Source organism: Esox lucius, chromosome 10 (assembly GCF_011004845.1).
Source record: "Esox lucius isolate fEsoLuc1 chromosome 10, fEsoLuc1.pri, whole genome shotgun sequence".
Classification (NCBI taxonomy): Eukaryota; Metazoa; Chordata; class Actinopteri; order Esociformes; family Esocidae; genus Esox; species Esox lucius.
This window is the reverse complement of record NC_047578.1, coordinates 25,760,276-25,779,457: the sequence shown is the minus strand read 5'-3', so window position 1 is coordinate 25,779,457 and position 19,182 is coordinate 25,760,276. Positions and strand designations below refer to the sequence as shown.

The 19,182-nt window shown below is 41.0% G+C and overlaps 1 protein-coding gene across 3 annotated transcripts in view; it reads right to left on the bottom strand.

The window, feature by feature from the left end:
- The window catches only part of LOC105008063 (dolichyl-diphosphooligosaccharide--protein glycosyltransferase subunit STT3B), a 127,861-nt gene that overhangs the window by 42,544 nt on the left and 66,135 nt on the right, over window positions 1-19,182 (bottom strand). For all 3 annotated transcript variants that reach the window (XM_029122877.2, XM_020050474.3, XM_029122878.2), the window contains exon 3: window positions 15,234-15,521. In XM_029122877.2, the coding sequence (XP_028978710.2) occupies window positions 15,234-15,521 (288 nt within the window). The remainder of the gene's footprint in view (window positions 1-15,233; window positions 15,522-19,182) is intronic.

Genomic DNA, 19,182 nt, shown 5'->3' with positions numbered 1-19,182 from the left:
ACCAGTAAATCCACCAAGGACTGGCTGAAAACTAAGAAATGGAGAGTCCTGGAATGGCCCAGTCAAAGCCCAGATCTTAATCCCACTGAGATGCTGTGGGGTGACTTGAAATGGGCTTTACATGCAAGAAACCCCTCAAACGTCACACAGGTTAAAGCATTATGTATTGAGGTGTGGGGCAAACTTTCCTCAGACCGATGTCAGAGACTGGTAGAGAGTCACAAGAAGCGTCTCACTGAAGTTATTTCAGCCAAAGGGGGTAACACTCGGTATTAGGGGGTAACACTCGGTATTAGGGGGTAACACTCGGTATTAGGGGGTAACACTCGGTATTAGGGGGTAACACTCGGTATTAGGGGGTAGGGTGTCCTAACTTTTTCCTCAGTTAGAATATGCATTTATGTTGATGTCTTTTGTTTAATGAGTAAAACAATTATATGTTTTGCTGTTTACCTGCAATTAGATCACTTTCGTTTCCAGAGATGAATAAAACAAGATTAGACATGGATATGTGAACATTTCTTAATGAATAACTGAATATTTAATGGGGTGTCCTAAATTTTTCACATGACTGTATAAAGTATTTTGGTAGAGTGCAAGGGTTGGGGTACTATTTTTGCCTAATTTTGAGCCAGGAAAACACACACACAGTGGGGAAGAACAAGTATTTGATACACTGCCGATTTTGCAAGTTTTCCCACTTACAAAGCATGTAGAAGTCTGTAATGTATATCATAGGTACTCTTCAACTGTGAGTGATGGAATCTATATCAAAAATCCAGAAAATCACATTATGATTTTTAAGTAATTCATTTGCATTTTATTGCATGACATAAGTATCTGATACATCATAAAAGCAGAACTTTATATTTGGTACAGAAACCTTGGTTTGCAATTACAGAGATCATCAATTTCCTGTAGTTCTTGACCAGGTTTGCACACACTGCAGCAGGGATTTTAGCCCACTCCTCCATACAGACCTTTTGTTGGCCAAGATCTCGCGATACAAGGCCCCATCCATCCTCCCCTCAATACGGTGCAGTCGTCCTGGTCCCTTTGCATAAAACATCCCCAAAGAATGATGTTTCCACCTCCATGCTTCATGGTTGGGATGATGTTCTTGGGGTTGTACTCATCCTTCTTCCTCCAAACACGGCGAGTGGAGTTTAGACGAAAAAAAGCTCTATTTTTGTCTCATCATACCACATGACCTTCTCCCATTCCTCCTCTGGATCATCCAGATGGTCATTGGCAAACTTCAGACAGGCATGGACATGCGCTGGCTTGAGGAGGGGGACCTTGCGTGCGCTGCAGGATTTTAATCCATGACGGTGTAGTGTGTTACTAATGTTTTTTGACCAGGTCATTGACCAGGTCCTGCCATGTAGTTCTGGGCTGATCCCTCACCTTCCTCATGATCATTGGTGCCCCACGAGGTGAGATCTTGCATGGAGCCCCAGACCGAGAGAGATGGACCGTCATCTTGAACTTCTTCCATTTTCGAATAATTGCACCAACAGTTGTTGCCTTCTCACCAAGATGCTTGCCTATTGTCCTTTAGCCCATCCCAGCCTTATGCAGGTCTACAATTTTATCCCTGATGTCCTTACACAGCTCTCTGGTCTAAGCCAATGTGGAGAGGTTGGAGTCTGGTGGATTGAATGTGTGGACAGGTGTCTTTTGTACAGGTAACGAGTTCAAACAGGTGCAGTTAATACAGGTAATGAGTGGAGAACAGGAGGGCTTCTTAAAGAAAAACTAACAGGTCTGTGAGAGCCAGAATTCTTACTGGTTGGTAGGTTATTATTTAATTATTTAAAAATCATACAATGTGATTTTCTGGATTTTTAGATTCCGTCTCTCACAGTTCAAGTGTACATATGATAAAAATTACAGACCTCTACATGCTTTATAACTGTATATACACATGCATTATTTCTATATATGTAACATTTTTAAAAGGGGGTGGGGGGAGTGGAAGTGATGCTATTGTTGATCATATAAAAATGGAGTACTGATGATTGATGGACCATAGCTGATCTGCTCCCTAAAAAACAAAAACAATTAATATATATTAAAAAAAAAACACTGTCAATGAACATACATGCCTTCTAGGGCAGGAGGGCAGCTACTGTAAAGCACTGCATGCGTTGCCTACTTAACGCATACCTCTTGTACGGTGAGCTTCTAGTTGTATAGTCTAAATAGAAAATAAGAAGTGTACATAGTATACATAGCCAAAAAACAACAGGCAAAGTTAAATGTGTCAATTAATAATTTCCAAAGAATGGGTTACTGTAACCGCAGTTCACTGATAGTAAATCAACACTAAGTCTTATGTAGAAATCTTACATTATCCTATCGTACATTATCACTGCGGCACAGTATGCACTTATTAATCAATTTATTGGTCAGTAACAATAAAAAATGGGTATAAATGCTTCAAAGTTTGATGTTAGTTGTATAGAGCTACATGTTTTAATTCTTAAGGCGGGTTTAGTCAGGGGAAAGAACAGGAACTGTCTATAAAGACTGTGCAGATAACTTTAATAAAGTTTTTTCTGAGTTTGCTAGCTAACATCAACTATCAAATAGTTACTGTACTAGCTAGCAATTTAACATTAGCTAATATTGAGAATCACACAATAACTAGCTAGCTAAGTATTTTACACTTGCAAGCAAACTATTAATGTTAGGAACGTTCTTCACTATCAACTGGCAGAAAAAAGTGATGTTTCAAACATCAAGTACCGGCGGGTGACAAATTAAAGGAAAAACCAACAAGGTGTCTCAGTAAGGTGATGATCCGCCATGAGCTGCCAGAAGACCTTCAATGTGCCTTGGCATCATCCTTTCCTCTTGCCGTCTTGATCCAAAATTGAGGTCAACTGGACATGCTCAGCATTTAAATACATGCCTCAGAGCATGATAGGATGTTAATTACTTAATTATATCATGCATTAGACCTGTGTGAAAGCATCTGCATCTGTTATGTTCCTCAACTCAGTTATTCAGGTTTTCCTTTAATTTGTCACCTATCTATATTTGACAATGCAGCCCTGTTCCGACATTCATCCGTCGATCCCAGGGATCGCTAAGCTCAATTGTGACACCACATGCAAGACTCTGCCATAACTCTGTCAGTATCCTGCAACCAGGAATCAAATAACTGGCATTTGAAATCTGACAAAAAACGCTCAAAACCTAAAACCACCATAATCTTAATTTAGGAATATTGAAATTACACTGTCCTCAATGTAGGCTAATTTCTTTCTTAGTTCCTTGTTAATGCAACAATGTCCTGTCAATCCACAATATAAACACTGAATCCTGCAGTCCCTGCACAACAGTAGCTAAAATAGCTGATGTAGTGCAATAATGTCACCTTGTAACAGGAAAGGTATTCATGAAGTGCCTATTAAATAACCATTGAGAATAATTTTGATACATTTTATATCAACTTTAGTATGAAATTCCATTGATAAATATTTATTTATGGTCCAGGGGAGTAAAAAAAAAATTGCCAAATCAAAAGGGTTTCAACATAGATTGTTTACTATTTTGTAGATAGAAAGGCAAACGAAGGGAAGTCCAGCATTGTGGCTGTGCATTATTCTGCTGTTAATGCAATCAAGTCAGAGGAAAACAGTAAAGTCCCAAACCAGATTGTTTCATCAAGAACAGATTCCGGCTGTAATGGGATCACATCTGAGAGTCGGTTTTGCCTCTCATGACAACACTTGTGGAACGTTATGGCAAGCGCAAGACGCAGTGCGAGAACAGATTGTTTTTATCGAACGCCGTCTGAGGGAAAAATCACAGTCACACCTCACTTGATCCGCTGATGAGGGATTGATTCATCAGTGGTGCAAAGCAGGCTGGGTCCGAACACAACTAAGGGTTGGACCAACTAGCAAAAATCATGCTCCCATTGATCGAACACCAACCCAAAAATGGTTTCCATGTTGTGCTTGCTTCCTCCAAAAAAGCCTTACCCAGTGGTTCAACACAGTTTTCAGCTAAGAGAACTGACATTTCTCTGCAGGTAATACTCAGAGAGCTGTCAAAGCAGCACTACTGCAGAACCGCTAGCCCTGTTAACGTCCGCAGTCCCAACTGTCAATTAGAAAGAACGTTGGCCTGGCATCTACCAGACTCGATACTATTATGCAGAGCATGTGCACCGTCATGTTCAAATACCTCTCTACGACACACATAGACACACAAGCAGGGCTAATTAAATGTGAGCCTGGAGAAAATGTTGAATTAGCTGGATGGCAATGTAAGCACAGCAGAAAGGAGGGGGAAAAGAGGAGCACTAGTGTTAAAATGAGCAGCTCCTCGGTGTGTGAGTGGATTCCATTATAGATTAGGAAGAGGATTGGGGGGGGGGGCAGATTAAGCGGCTGGAGTTGAATGGGTTATTAGTGGATCAAATGAAGGAGAGGAATAATGAAGATTGGGGAGAGCTAGCCAGAGAGGCTCTTGTTTCAGCTTGCGGGGTGGGACGGGGTGAATGGAGAAAAAGAATTTGTGCGAGGGAAAGAGCTGAGACAAACATGGGTAAATGAGACTGATAATGGAAAGCAGTGACGCGTAGCCGAGATGATTGTTTTTTCTGGGCTCTCGCCAAATGGAAAGACGATGGCATGTGTGTGTGTGTGTGTGTGCCACCGATGGTGCCACTTTGCTGATGATGCGCCATTTAAAGAGGCAGTGATGAGCGCCAGAGGTGGACACCTGTGTCACCTGGAAAACTCCTGTAAATCGCACCCTGTTCTCTAGAGTATAAGGTGAGTTCCATTGGCCCAAACCCCATAAGGCTCTGGTTAGCAGTACTGCATTAACTAGGGTGTATGATGTCATTTGAGACACACTTATTCTGATGGTTCGTTCGAAAACAGAAAGGGGCCCATGTGGACTGACAATGAAAAACTATTTACCAAGTGCCAGATGAAACAGCTGCTCCACTGCCTAAACCAAATATTGAAATTATACATATCCAATCATTGTGAAAGGGTGACAGAGTGGGTGGGCTAATTACGAGAAGGCCATTATCACAGTCAGGCTCTGCAGGTTTGCTGAGCAATCATACTAGCATTAAAGAGATCCTCTGTGGGAACGTTTTTGCGTGTACTTGAGTAAATTAATATTGAGCAAATTAAACATTTGTGGTCTGCGTATCAGTTCACAACAACTGGACTGGAGTGCGGGGTGTTGGAGCCCTGCTGTGTCTGGTACCAGCCACGGATCCGACAAACACACCAATATTGTCCGGTTCGCAAAACAACTCTGGCAGATCAAGAGTGTATGTTTGTGCAGTTGACAAGCACAAAGGCTCTTCAATCCAAGTGGCGTTATCAGCCCTGTCACACTTGGCCGAGTTAACATGACATAGAACACCCTAGAGCCAAGACCACTGACACCAAGCTTTGGAAGCACCAGTTGAAGGTGTCGGAAGTCACCTTAGGAGATAAATATGTTCTTACGTAGTAAATGTCAAGCTGAAAGTAGCATACTGGCTCATACAGACATGCACAGGTTCAGACACAACAAAGATATATCCAAATGCACAGCTGGGCTACATTTTCGGTTTTATAGTCTTCAAAACATGTATTGCTCATTGTGCGTTGTCTTTTTTAAATGTATTTTAAGCCATTGTGGGTTACCAACAACTACATATCTACCTCAGAGATGTCAGTAAGTAGTATATAAAAATGTGAGTGCTAAATAACAATAAAATAACATTGTTGACTGAAACACAGTCATACCGCCAGTACTCTTCTGCAGTTCTGCAGACTCTGCTGAGGTGGTGAACACGGATGAAGAGAGGTGGGAGAGCAAGCCAACATTCACGTTTACCTGGGTGAATGGTGCTCTGTCCTTGAGCTTTGGCTGATAAGGAGGATGAAGCCAGGAGGAATAGAGCAACAACAACGTCCATGCTGTCTGTTTCTGATGACTGTTCAGTTTCCTGAAAAACCCTTGAGGGTGGCATGGAGAGGTCCTGGTGATTAGCAGCATGTCTGGAGGGGCTTCCATGCCACCCAGGGGAATATAATCTAGGGAATTGAGGAAAGGCCAGGCTACCTGTCAAGGCTGCCTTTGATAAGGCAGGAATAAATGCTATGCCATTTAAAACCCTTTTCATTTTACTGTGTGCATTCTTTACACTCAAATGCATCAGCTTCTCATCGAGGACTACATTGTGCAAAGCAGGGTGGGGAAGCTGTGACACTGAATCGATAGAAGACAACATGGTGATTTCAAATGGAGTATCGTTTACCCAGAATCCTTTTACAGTGTGGCCCATTTCCATGGTATAACAAATCATTGTGCTCATAGATAACCCTTTCACCTTGTCAACGATAACTTGTCCAACATCTGCTCTATTGTTAGACATTCTGCTATGCTTATGAGTGCATTTTTTTGCACGTGATACTAACAGAAAAAGTTCCTGTTCAACTGAATGGACTGTTCAAGTGTGGTAAACAGGAAAGAAGCCCATTTCACCTCCAACCTTAGATATTTTCAATTATTCGATTTGAAAAGGTCTCCAGCAGCGTCTAAAACCTCCACAAAGCAGCACACCCTGAGCCAGACAGTCAGCCAGACTGAGTGAAGGCTAATACAACTCAATCTCTGTAGAAGTCATTCAACTACAATTGCATAGAAGCTATTAAAGAATAACAACTTTGAACTTTAAGGACTACAAAAGAATTAAGTATAACATGACTCTCCCACCACATCAATGCCACCAAATATTTTGCTGTGTGACCTAGAGTTCTATTTTGGGAGCACGGTACCCCTAGTAAAGGAAATTGTTTAGTAATATAGTACCGTGTTTAGTAATGCTGTTGTTCTCCAAGACATTCTCCCATCCCCCAGTTTGCAAGATGATTACACCGCTACTACAGAGAGGACTCTTGTTTTTTAGCCCAACCAAGTTCAAAGATGCAACCAATATTGTTTGGGCAATATTTATTTTTACCTATAGCAGAACCACAGGACCACATTTTACATTCATATCCTAATCCATGTCATGGGCTTTTCTAAAATGACTACATTGTTCAGTCGTGTCACCACACGAAAATGCTGTTAAAAGACATTGAAAGGATGGCATTGTCCGTATAATCAATGTTTGGTTTTGGTTGAAGGTGAAAGTTGAAAAGGTGTCTCTCTGAGGTCGTTGGTCTCCCCTTTCATGATCAGCAATCAAATCCAATTTTGTATTGGCCAAATGGAGTTTGAATTTCAGAAAGAACACTACCAGTCAAACATTTTTGAGCACCCCCAAAAAGAATGTATATTTGAATGTATATATGAAACATAATTTTCACCATGTTGTCTTCTATCGATTCAGTGTCACAGCTTCCCCACCCTGCTTTGCACAATAAAACATTCGCAAAAGGAGATCATCCCTCTTGAAAAAGCAGCTCAGAGACAGTCGCAACTGACATGAAAAGTGCAGTAATTAAAAACCATTAAAATATAAAAAATAGGCTGAAAAACAATTAGAATAGCCTATATACTATTCTATAAAATACATAGACCTAAGGCATGACAAAATAGCCCATAGAACACTAAAGAGAATATCCAAACAACAAATGTATCCTATTTTCAATTTTAAGCTGTAGCCTACTCATTTTAACTGAACTGAATTCGTGAACATTCCCAAAAGTGTATTGTCTGTATTTATTAAATTTACATGTCGGGACAAAATACATCCAACAATACATTACTTTAAATAATTTACTCCATATTTTGATATTTAAATTTTGGAGGAGCTGAGGCAGAGGTACACTGTAAAAATACAAAATATCCATGTTTTTGTGGTTAGGTGAAAATAACATTTAGTCAACTAATTCGGCTATATGTTTTGATTTGACAAATTATGTTAACTTGAATTCAACGCAGTACAAAGAAATCCATCAAATCAACTAAGATCCCAGTTGGGTTGACTATAAATGTCAAGTTAAAATAACTACACTGTGTGCACTAAGTGGAGCTCTGTGCCCGTTACTGATCCAAACACAGGCCCAACTTTATACAGCTTGAAGTTGGAAAATATGCATAAAAATGATCAAAATACTCACTTGACTAATAATTGTGCACACAGTGTACGCCATTGCATTGTCTTAACTTACAAAATCACTTTGAATCTGCTAAGAACTGTGTTCACTTTCAAGTCAGAACCAACAAGTGAAATCAACAACAGCAAGATAACAGCTGTGTTCACTTAACATATGTTAAGATAACTACAATTGGAGGAAAACTAAACTTCAAATTCACTATGACATCTATAAACAAAGCCTTGGTAGATTCAACAATGAGTTACACAGGGCCAGACAGCAACATTTATCGGGAATGATCAATAAGAATATCAACAATACGTGCACTCTATTTGTCATGGTCGTCAAGCTTACAAACTCAAAGCAGATAACATCAGAACTCATGTCCACTGTGAAATGTAATGAATTTATTAGGCGGACCATCAGAACTACACAGTCTAACAAGGACACTGTACCATCACAACGACCCCCAAGACATAACTTGGTTATTATGTCGTAATTTAATACAATTGATCAGAAAAACAGTTCAACATCTTAAAGCTTCCACATGTTGTCTTGACACACTTATCAGACCTTTAAAAAATTAAATAATAATAATCAATAACAATGGACAAATTGTTAATAGCTCTCTACAATCAGGCATTTTCCTAACATCTCTAAAAAAAAGCTGCCATTGAGCTCCTATTAAAAAGAGAACACTGGATGCATCTATAATGAACAACTATAGACCAGTATCAAATCTCCCGTTTATAGCCAAGATCATTGAGAAGGTTGTCTTCAATCAACTCAGCAATTATGTGACCTCAAGCGGTCTCTTAGACACATTTCAGTCAGGTTTCCGACCTCACCACAGTACTGAAACGGCCCTGATTAAAGTTTTAAATGATATACGGCTGAATACTGATTCCGATAAAATAACAGTTCTGGTTCTATTAGATCTCAGTGCAGCATTTGAACACTTATAGAACACATCTGAACACCATAGAACACTTATAGATAGGATGGAAAATTGGGTAGGACTCTCCTGGATTTGTCACCATTGGTAATCATGAATCTCATAGAGTGGCTATGACATGCGGAGTTCCACAGTGATCAGTTCTCTGACTGCTTCTGTTCAATCTCTATATGCTACCTCTGGGCCAAATTCTACAGAACAACAACATTAACATTAAAATGCTATTAAAAACCAGTAGCCACAGTGGCTGGTGAGCAAAAAGGTTCATGTCAAGCGCTGGTTCTGCCCTCCATTTGCACTTCTGGATAGATGCTAACTGCATTTCATTACTGTACTTTTACTGTTCAATGACAATAAAGTTGAAACTAATCAAATGTTAAAATAACTGCAATGTTGTGGCCTATAAGCGGCTAGGCTATGGAAGATAATGTGCAATACAGTAGCCTACTAACAACATCAGCTAGCGTGAATGTCTAAATAAACACCTGGGGCCTCATGTATCAATCTTGCTTATGTTTCTAACTAAATGTGTGCTCAACACATATGCATGCTTCCGCTGATAAATCATACCCATACTACTGCGTATGTGAACGAGCTTACAGTCTCCTCCCAATGAACACCTACAATTACCCATATAAGGTAACATAAAATTAGCCCTATTGACTGTGTAATTTCAGTAAATACATGAAGCAAGGTGGAGACCGTTCAGAAAAAACTTACAAGAGAATACTTTTACCATAATGTGAAATTCACATAATATTATCTGATATAGGATATAAACGTCCTTTTTCGAAACGATTCAAGTAATCTGACAAGCAGTCAAATATTCCACATTGAAAGACGTGGCTGCTGTTGTAAATAAAGTTGTCAGAGATCAATCAAGCTGTATACGAGAAAGCGATTTGCTGCACTAACCAGTGTGCAAACTTCAAGTAGGGCAAAGTGTGACATTTCTCCCTTTGACTAGTAAATTGCTGGCATCATTGGGGAGATGATTTTCACTACAGAACCAATCTGCAATGTCATCCCAGAGTGGTGTTGCAGGGCACTGCAGTTTATTAGTCATCCTCCATATGGTTTCAAGTGAGGACAGCGGTCGTGGCGGTACAGCCGAGGTGGTCTTGCAAACTCAAGATCTGTTAAAACAGTAGCCTAGTAAATGTGGCCTAGGCCTACTCCAAATAAAAGTTAGGCTATAGGCTGTAGGGTTTTGACGCTTGCGACATCTTTAGCTTATCATCATCATCTTCTTCCGCTTATCCGGGGCCGGGTCGTGGGGGCAGCAGTCTAAGCAGAGATGCCCAGACTTCCCTCTCCCCAGACACTTCCTCTAGCTCTTCCGGGAGGACACTGAGGCGTTCCCAGGCCAGCCGGGAGACATAGTCCCTCCAGCGTGTCCTAGGTCTTCCCCGGGGTCTCCTCCCAGTGGGACGGCCCGGAACACCTTCCCGGGAAGGCGTTCAGGAGGCATCCGAAACAGATGCCCAAGCCACCTCAGCTGACCCCTCTCGATGTGGAGGAGCAGCGTCTCTACTCTGAGCTCCCGGGTGACCGAGCTTCTCACCTTATCTCTAAGCTTATATGTTCATGAAATGGTGACTGCTTGTTTAAAATGTGATGTATGTAATTTTTATGAGCCCTGTAATGTTAAGGAGTACTTTTCTCATTGAAGAAGTCATTTCAACAATAAGGAAACGGTCTAACGCCCTTTTCAAGATTGCAGCATTAATTATATTGTGCACTCTTAAAGTCAGGAGACACTGTTTCATTATGTCAGAACATTTTCAACTTGACGTAATAAATCACACCTCACAGGTTTGTGTCAGTATTGGGGACACAAAAACTGAGGATGTTTCCGAATTTGCAAAAATTGAGGTAACGAAGATTTGGAGGAGTCACTGAAACAAAACCAAGTAGCACTATTTCTCTGGATGCAAACTATTTTACATGTCTCCAAGACAGCAACCCAGAAAATTGTTTAGGAACTTTTTAGTACTGGCTCAGTTTCTAGCAAACATACAAAATAGGCAATCAAAACTGAACTCATAACATAGTGGACTTGCCCCTAAAATTCTTTGTCTGGTATGTTATCATGTTCAAACATGATGCTCTAGTGTTCATGAGACCGGTATCGGTGGACCCCAAATTGACATTTTACAAAGGCCTTAATGGGCATCTTTCCCAGCTCCTTCAATGCCATCCAGCCAAGTATGGTTGTTGTTAGAGTTCCAATCAAAGAAAGAGGCTGTGCCCCGAGGCTTGCCATACTTTATGCAAGAAGACAATACACATTTCTTGAAGATGTGAGGTATATAACCTTACAATACAACCTTATGCTTTCTCCCAGAAGTGCAATGTCTTATGAATCATGATGCACTAATGTACAAAGTCATGTCCACACTAAGGTTGTAAGGCAAGTTTAATTTCTGTCACCATATGAAGTGATATAGTTTAGGACCTGCTTCATCGTAACAATTCCCAGCAGACTATGGACAGTCAGTGATCTGGGGTCTTCAGAAGCACATCCAATGCTGTTATGGTTCTTATCACGCTGCTCACTTAAGCAGCATTAGGAGAGTAAGGAAAGGTAGAGAACCATGCTCATACTGTGGTGTTAAGAAGGTACAAAAGGCACATCTCCACCCTTCCTGACACATTCGACCCCTTTCAATTTGCTTAACGCCCCAACAGATCTACGGATGATGCCATCGCCCTGACGACACACCCTCTCCCACCTGGAAAAAGGCAACACATACGTGAGGATGTTGTTTGTGGACTACAGCTCTGCATTCAACACTATTGTGCCCGCCAAGCTTGTTCCTAAGCCCAGGACCCTGGGGCTTAACACCTCCCTCTACAATTCGTACTCAGTCCCCTCCTGTACTCCTTGTTCATGCACAACTGTGTAGCCACGCCCAGCGATGATCGTGAGATGATCGTGGACTTCAGGCAGTAGCAGAGGGGGGGGCCATGCCCAAACACACATCGATGGAGCTGAAGTGGAGACAGTCTCCAAATTCAAGTTTCTGAGTGTGTTCATCAAGGATGACCTCACCTGGTCCAGACAAGCAAACTTGTCATTGAAAACTGCCCAAAAACGACTGTACTTCGTGATCTAACCTTGTTTACTACATTGACAAATATATATATATATTTATTTATTTTTTATTTTTTCTCTATTTCTCTTATTTATACCCCTGTAAAACAAGAAATCATGGCTTGTCACATAAGTGTTCATAATCACTCAGGTGACAAACTTAAATATGAATTGGAATATACTTCAGTTAGGTAATACTAAAGAACTTCTAGGGAGACCAATAACTGCGGCACATTTTGGAGAACATTTTATTCATTTCACATTTATTGCGGGACCAAGTAAGTGGAGCTGGCCAAGAAGAGCGAATGTCTTACTGAGTGAGGGAATGAATGAAAAGAAATGAAGGAAAAACTAGCTATGTTGTGCCATGAAATGAAATTGCTTTGACAGTGTAAAATGAATCTCCAGTCTCACTAACAATTGCTCAATTCTTATGAATGTTCCAAGTAGTAAATCAGTAGATACTACTAAGCCAATTACTGGCTAATAAGCTGTTGAAACAGCAAAAGCCATACAGTTCATAGATGCTATTTGTGGTGGAATTAAACTTAATAATAGGGGTGAGAACAAATAGTTGAATTGTCGACATTTCGACAAGGATGGCATTTATCGAAAAGATAATCTAATTTTCGAAATAAATCTGTACTACTGATTGCCTCACTTGGCGACAGTAATGACGGGTTATTTCTTAGACTAAACAAATCTGTCTAACAGCCAAGTACAGGAAATTATCACGGCTAGTGAAAGCATATCTGTGCATCCCAGCAAAATCTGTTCGGGCTAAAAGGGTTCTCTCAGCTGCGGGCCTCATAGTCACCAGACTATGTAAGCCTACTCGTCAGCTCCTGGAGCACGAGAACAGGCACATTTTTCTTAACAAGAATAAATGATCATAATAATATGGACATTGCCTAATGCCATTGCCATAATTTTGTTATGATCTTAAATCTATGCATGTGCTAGCCATATTTTGTTGGGCTTTAATTTCATATAATTTATCCCTATTAAGCTTCCTTCCAATGTAGGCCGTAATGTAACTCTGTTAGCCTATATATTAAGTGTAGTTTCGTTCGGAAAGTATAGTTTTATGGGACTGTATAAAAATGGAGTCTAGAGTGGATAACATTTCGTGTTTTGTTGTCATGAACAGAAAACATGAACACAAAGACGTTAGGTAATGTAAGGCGATACATAGAAAGTTTGGTAGGCTGCTTCTGTTTGACATAACATTAAAAATAATTATTTTTAATCTTGGTGCTGAGCTTGTGTCTAACAGCTTAGAAGGCATGACTAAAGTTAGGGCAAAACCTGAATATGTAGCTCTATATTTGTGGGAAAATCCAAAGCACACCATTGAATTCATGGAACACCCATTTACATCTTGCCTTCAGAATAAGACCTTCCTCAAGATTGTGTGATGGATGGTTGATATTTGAGAGTGGATATTACTTGACCAGTGCAATGCATGCCAGTTAGCCTATAGAAAAACCCAGAGGAAGAAAAAGAAAAGGTTCTTTTGCCCAAGTGAATAGGCTACAAAAACAACACGTCTTCGTGGGTCTCTCACAGGGGTTCTGATTGGGATTGCGGGCTGATTTTAACGCCAGTGCATAGGTCCAAACCGAGAGGAGTTTTGGGACTATACAGTTGCTTAAATTACGAGTCTGGTCTTATGCACTGGTACTGAAATTAACCAATTTCAATGCAAGGACAACAGGGACACACCCGTAAAACCAAGGACACCTGGGACACACCCGTAAAAACAATTCTCTGACATTGGATGGCTAACAGCAGAACAGCTTTTGCTACACGTTGGTTTTACGCCGGTTTATGCAAGATGTCCCGTGTCGCAATGAGTGACGTGTCACTCTTGTCCAATCAGTAGTCTTCTGTGTTTCAGGTCACCTTTTATTATCGCCTCAGCTCGCTTGGAACCTCAACGGAGCAGGTAAAAAAAAAAAAGATCTACTATCCTAACTTTTGCCCAATGGAAAAGCAGAAAAGACTGAGTGAGTAGAGCCGAGTCAAGCTGCTACATAACGGTGGAAAAGCTCCCAAGGCAAGTAGTCAATTTGTTGAGGTAATCTGAAGAGATTTCACCCCATGCTTCCTGAAGCATGTTGGATTGGCTGGATGGGCACTTGTTGGTCTCTAGATCAAGCTGCTCCTACAACAGCTCAATAGGTTTGAGATCAGATGACTGTGCGGGGCACTCCATTATAAACAGAGTTGGGGAATAACTGATTACAAGTAATCCATTACACGTAACAGATTACAAAGAACAGCAACTGTAATCCGTTACGTTATCAACAAATATATTATAAATCAGTTTATGTATGGAAAATGTATGATTACTTTTGGATTACTTCAATTGAAAAAGAATAGGTAAGATTCTTTTCGAAAACAAAGACATTTCTTAGCAACCCCAAACTTCTTAATGTTAGTGTATTTGCATTTTTTAAATATTTTTAATGAAACAACCAGAGGATAAACTGCTAATATTTTTTTTACAGCCATTTTGCTCACATCTAACAAGGGTGCCAATATTGGTAAGATCCTTTTAGAAAAGGTGTGAAGCCACTGTGTAATGGAAAGTTAGCATGCTAGTTAGCAATAACCAGATCTTCGGGAAACATTGCCTCGTTAATGAGAGGTCAGATGAGAACTGTGAGCCGGTGAGTGTCACAAAAAGTATACTTATTAAAAATTTCCATAAATTATACACTGCAACATCAGATGAATGCCGTTCATTCCCCAAATATCATGATGCACAGCAGCTTTCTTGTCTCCCTCAAAGCAGATTTGGAGGAGCTGTTGCACATTGGCATAGCAACCTGATTCACACAAGACTGTGGGATACACACCACAAAGAGATAGTACATCCCAAATTAATAGTGCAGTTTATCGGATGTTAAACAAAAACGTACACGGGTTTGGAATTCAGTATATGAGTAGGTACATTTTCTAGCTAGCTTGCTACCTAGACCAAGGCAGTGGTTCTCAAACTTCTCCTGGCAAGACCCAAGAATAGTGTCTGTATCTGAGGAAAACAACCTTAAATAGTAATAGTAAAAACAGTAATAAAAGGATGCAAAAAGGATTGGCTTACCCATAAGTAGTAAGTAAACTGCAAGGCAAAGATTGCGATGCCCTCATTGTCAAAGGAGCCAGCCACAGAGCGAGAAATGTAGCCAGGCACGATAGCGATAAAGCATGCTGCCAGAAGCCCCGCCCCCTGGTTCCACAGTTCCCGGGTCAGCAGGAAGGTGGAGATAGAAGTCAGGCCGCTGAACACCGGCGCCAGGAAGACACACACGTCCCGGATGTGCACCGTCAAGTGCAGCAGGTTCAGAACGTAGTGAATGAGGCCTGCGGTGACCATTAAACCTGGATATACCTGAAAAGAGACACGGAGATGGTAGGAACATTAATGGCATTTTCATGCAAAACTAAAATATATACGATACTTTCATCTAAATACCTACGGGTGGATCTCAAAAAATAAGAGCTCTAATAAGCTAATTACCTCAAAAGACCTGCAAAGGATTCCTAAGCATGTTAAGTTATGCACTCAATACTTGGTTGGGGCTCCTTTTGCACGAATTACTGCATCAATATGATAGTGGCCTTGAGCTTGTCTGTGTTGTTGGGTCTGGTGTACCTCATTTTCCTCTTGACAATACAGGTCAGGTTCAGGTCAGGCGAGTTGGCTGGCCAACCAAGCACAGTCATACCATGGACAGCAAACCAGTTACCAGTCGTTTTGGCACTGTGGGCAGGGGCCAAGTCCTGCTGGAAAAGGATATCAGCATCTCCATAAAGCTTGCCAGCAGATGGAAGCATGAAGTTCTCTAAAATCTACTGGTACACGGCTGCATTGACCTCGGACTTGATAAAACATAGTGGACCAACACCAGCAGATGACATGGAACCCTAAATCATCATTGACTGTGGAAACTTCACACTGTACTTCAAGCAACTTGGATTCTGTGCCTCTTCAGTCTTACTCTAGACTCTGGGACCTTGATTTCCAAATGAAATGCAAAATGTACTTTCATCTGAAGAGAGGACTTTGGACCAGTGAACAAGGGTCCAGTTCTTTTTCCCCTTCGCCTAGGTAAGGCGCTTGTGAGGTCGTCTCTGGTTCAGGAATGGCTTGACATTAGGAATGCGACACTTGTTGCCCATTTCCCGAACACGTCTGTGGGTGATGACTCTTGATGCACTTGACTCCAGCCTCAGTCCACCCCTTGTGAAGCTCCCCCAAGTTCTCGAATCAGCTTTGCTTGACAATCCTCTCAAGGCTGCAGTCATCCCTGTTGCTTGTGCACCTTTTCTTACTTTTCCCTTCCAGTGAACTTCCCATGATTATGCTTTGACACAGCAATCTGCAAACAGCCTACCCTTTCAGCAATGACCTTCTGTGGCTTACCCTCCTCATGGAGGGTGTCAATGAGTGTCTTCTGGACAACTGTCAAGTCAGCAGTCAACCATGATTGTGGTTGTGTGTACTGAACTGGAGACAGAGACTGGAGGCTCAGGGAGATATTTAGCTGATTAGAGCTCTTCCAAGGTCGACATTTCTGCATTGTAAATGTTTTATTCTAATATTTTGAGATACTGGATTTTGATTTCCATGAGGGGTAAGCCGTAATCATCAAGTCTTGAAAGGTTTCACTTTCTGCAATGAATCTAGAATGTATGAAGGTGACACTTTTTGATTTGAAATATCAATATTCAAATTTTGTGAGATGCACCTGTAGATAACAATATGGTCATGATGCACAGTTCTGGCTGGCAAATAAATACTGAACATGTCATTATAATAAAAGGCAAATGTCTCTCGAGTGACATAAGGCGACCTAAGGCCTTGCCCGTCATCCTACCCATCCACGCCGGGGCGAGTATATCACTACTGTGGTATATAGAACCGAAATGTACTGACTTATCTGTCAAGCATTTGGTAGGGATTCCATAGGTCAGGAAGGACTTTGGTGTCAAGTAAGTGCTGGCACACTGCGCAGGATTGCTTGATATACCACAAGACCGAGTCGGGTTAATTGAATGTGCTCTGGGTTTTCACTTGGGGAAACCATCTCCTCCACTGAAATACTAACAGCCCAGTTCAAGGCGGGGGCCTCAAACAGACAAATCTTACAGCTCTTGGTTTATAATGCATGAGACTGTGCATAATTAGGCTTGTGGAAAGGTTGTGATACCAGAGGGTCTATGCTTGAGTGTGAGTGATGTCCTGATGTGTGCTATGTCAGGAGTCCAGAGTTCTCATCTCTGCCTGCAGTGCCTCATTTATAATTAACCTGTAGCCCTAGAAGGGGCTACACTCTTATCAACCAGGGTCTTATTGAACCTCCTTCCCAAATCGTCCAACTAAAGTCTCCCTGTTCAGGGGATTGAGCTTGCATCTAACAATATATTGGTAAAAAAAGCAATGATTTTTTTTTACTTTCCAGTTGTAAAACAACATCCCAATTACACAATACAGACGACAAAAAAAGAAAGAAGATATGACCTTGAGCCAATCATCCACCCTACTCTCACCATTGGAGGAATGATCTAGCTCCCATTGCTATATCAGGTAAAACAACTGAATTATCACCTTTTCGGGGTGCCCTCAGAACAACAGATGCTCTGCATTTTCCTCCCCGGTCTATTTCTTTACAGTAATAAAGGGCGATTTATTTGCTCGACAGAGCCCCATTGTTAAAGAGTGTCACATTTATTCAGCCCTCAATTCTAATCTACAGCCCCCCGAGGGAGCCGATGGCATATGTTACCCTTGGGAGTGGGAGACAAGAAATGAGGAATCCACACAGAAGCAGTGACAGTCACATTGACTTCCATCTGCTTGTGCGTCTTCAAACGGTGAGACTTGGGTTATCATACACAATTAATGAAAGCCGTCAGAGTCCTCCGCAGCAGTTTGAATAACGAGAGTAAAGAGCGAATGCCAGGGTGGGATGTGGGTGTAAAGAGGGAAGGAGGTGGTTAGTGGCACAGTGCTTAGGTCCCTGTTCCGTTAAGGTGGAGGTGCTAAAATAAATGCTGACTTGGCGCTAAAAGGGTTTTGGGAAATACTGAAGAAGGCAAGGTAAAAAACTATTTTGGGGTTAAAGGCGCATTGGAATAATCGGACTAACTGGGGAATAGGCTGGGGATGGATTATGATATACCAAGCACTGTTACCTGCTATGCTTTGTGTATGCTACATTCCCTATTGACAATAACAATGGGTTTAACAATGATATAATAACCAGGTTAAGAATAGTTTTTATTTTATTCTAAAAGTGCTGATGGTGATGGACAACATATGAGAGAATACATAAAATCTACCAAGTCGACATAATTCTGCATAGTAAATTAAGTGCACAGAATCTGAGATAAACAGGAAGGGAACATCCTCTAAAAGGGCTGCCCAACACGGTTCCCGGAAAGCAACCATTCTGTAAGTTTTAACTCCAACCCCAGCTGTGTCTAACCTGATTTAGCTTCATCCAGCTAATTATTAGAAATGCGTGTGCTACTTCAGGGATTAGCGAAAAAAACCTAGAGGACTGTATCTTTCCAGGAACAGGGTAAGGCAGCTCTGACCTACACATAAATATACAGCATGTCTCCACATTCAGATTTACAGTAACATCTAGATAATTACTTGATTATGGCAACATTACTATTTTATTTTGTAACCAATTGGCTGTGCATACACCACAACTCCTGTATTTTTCATTCATAGCATGTTGTCATTGTTCTTTTTAAACAGGGAGTGTGGTTTAAGCGGTTTTATTTCCATGACATAATCACTTATGTGGCATTTGCCCCTGTGTCACAGGTTTGGTATATAAATATGGTAAACAATACGCTTGGAGTAATGAATGTCACAGCATCTAATCACAAGGCAAATATGCAATAAATATTGTAACGCACATAGGTATGATAACAACATGTAACTATGGTGCCTTGCAATTCACATGCCATCTGAGACACAAAATAATGAGTTCATTTGTTTCCACACTCCAGTACTCCCAGAACCGGTGTGATTT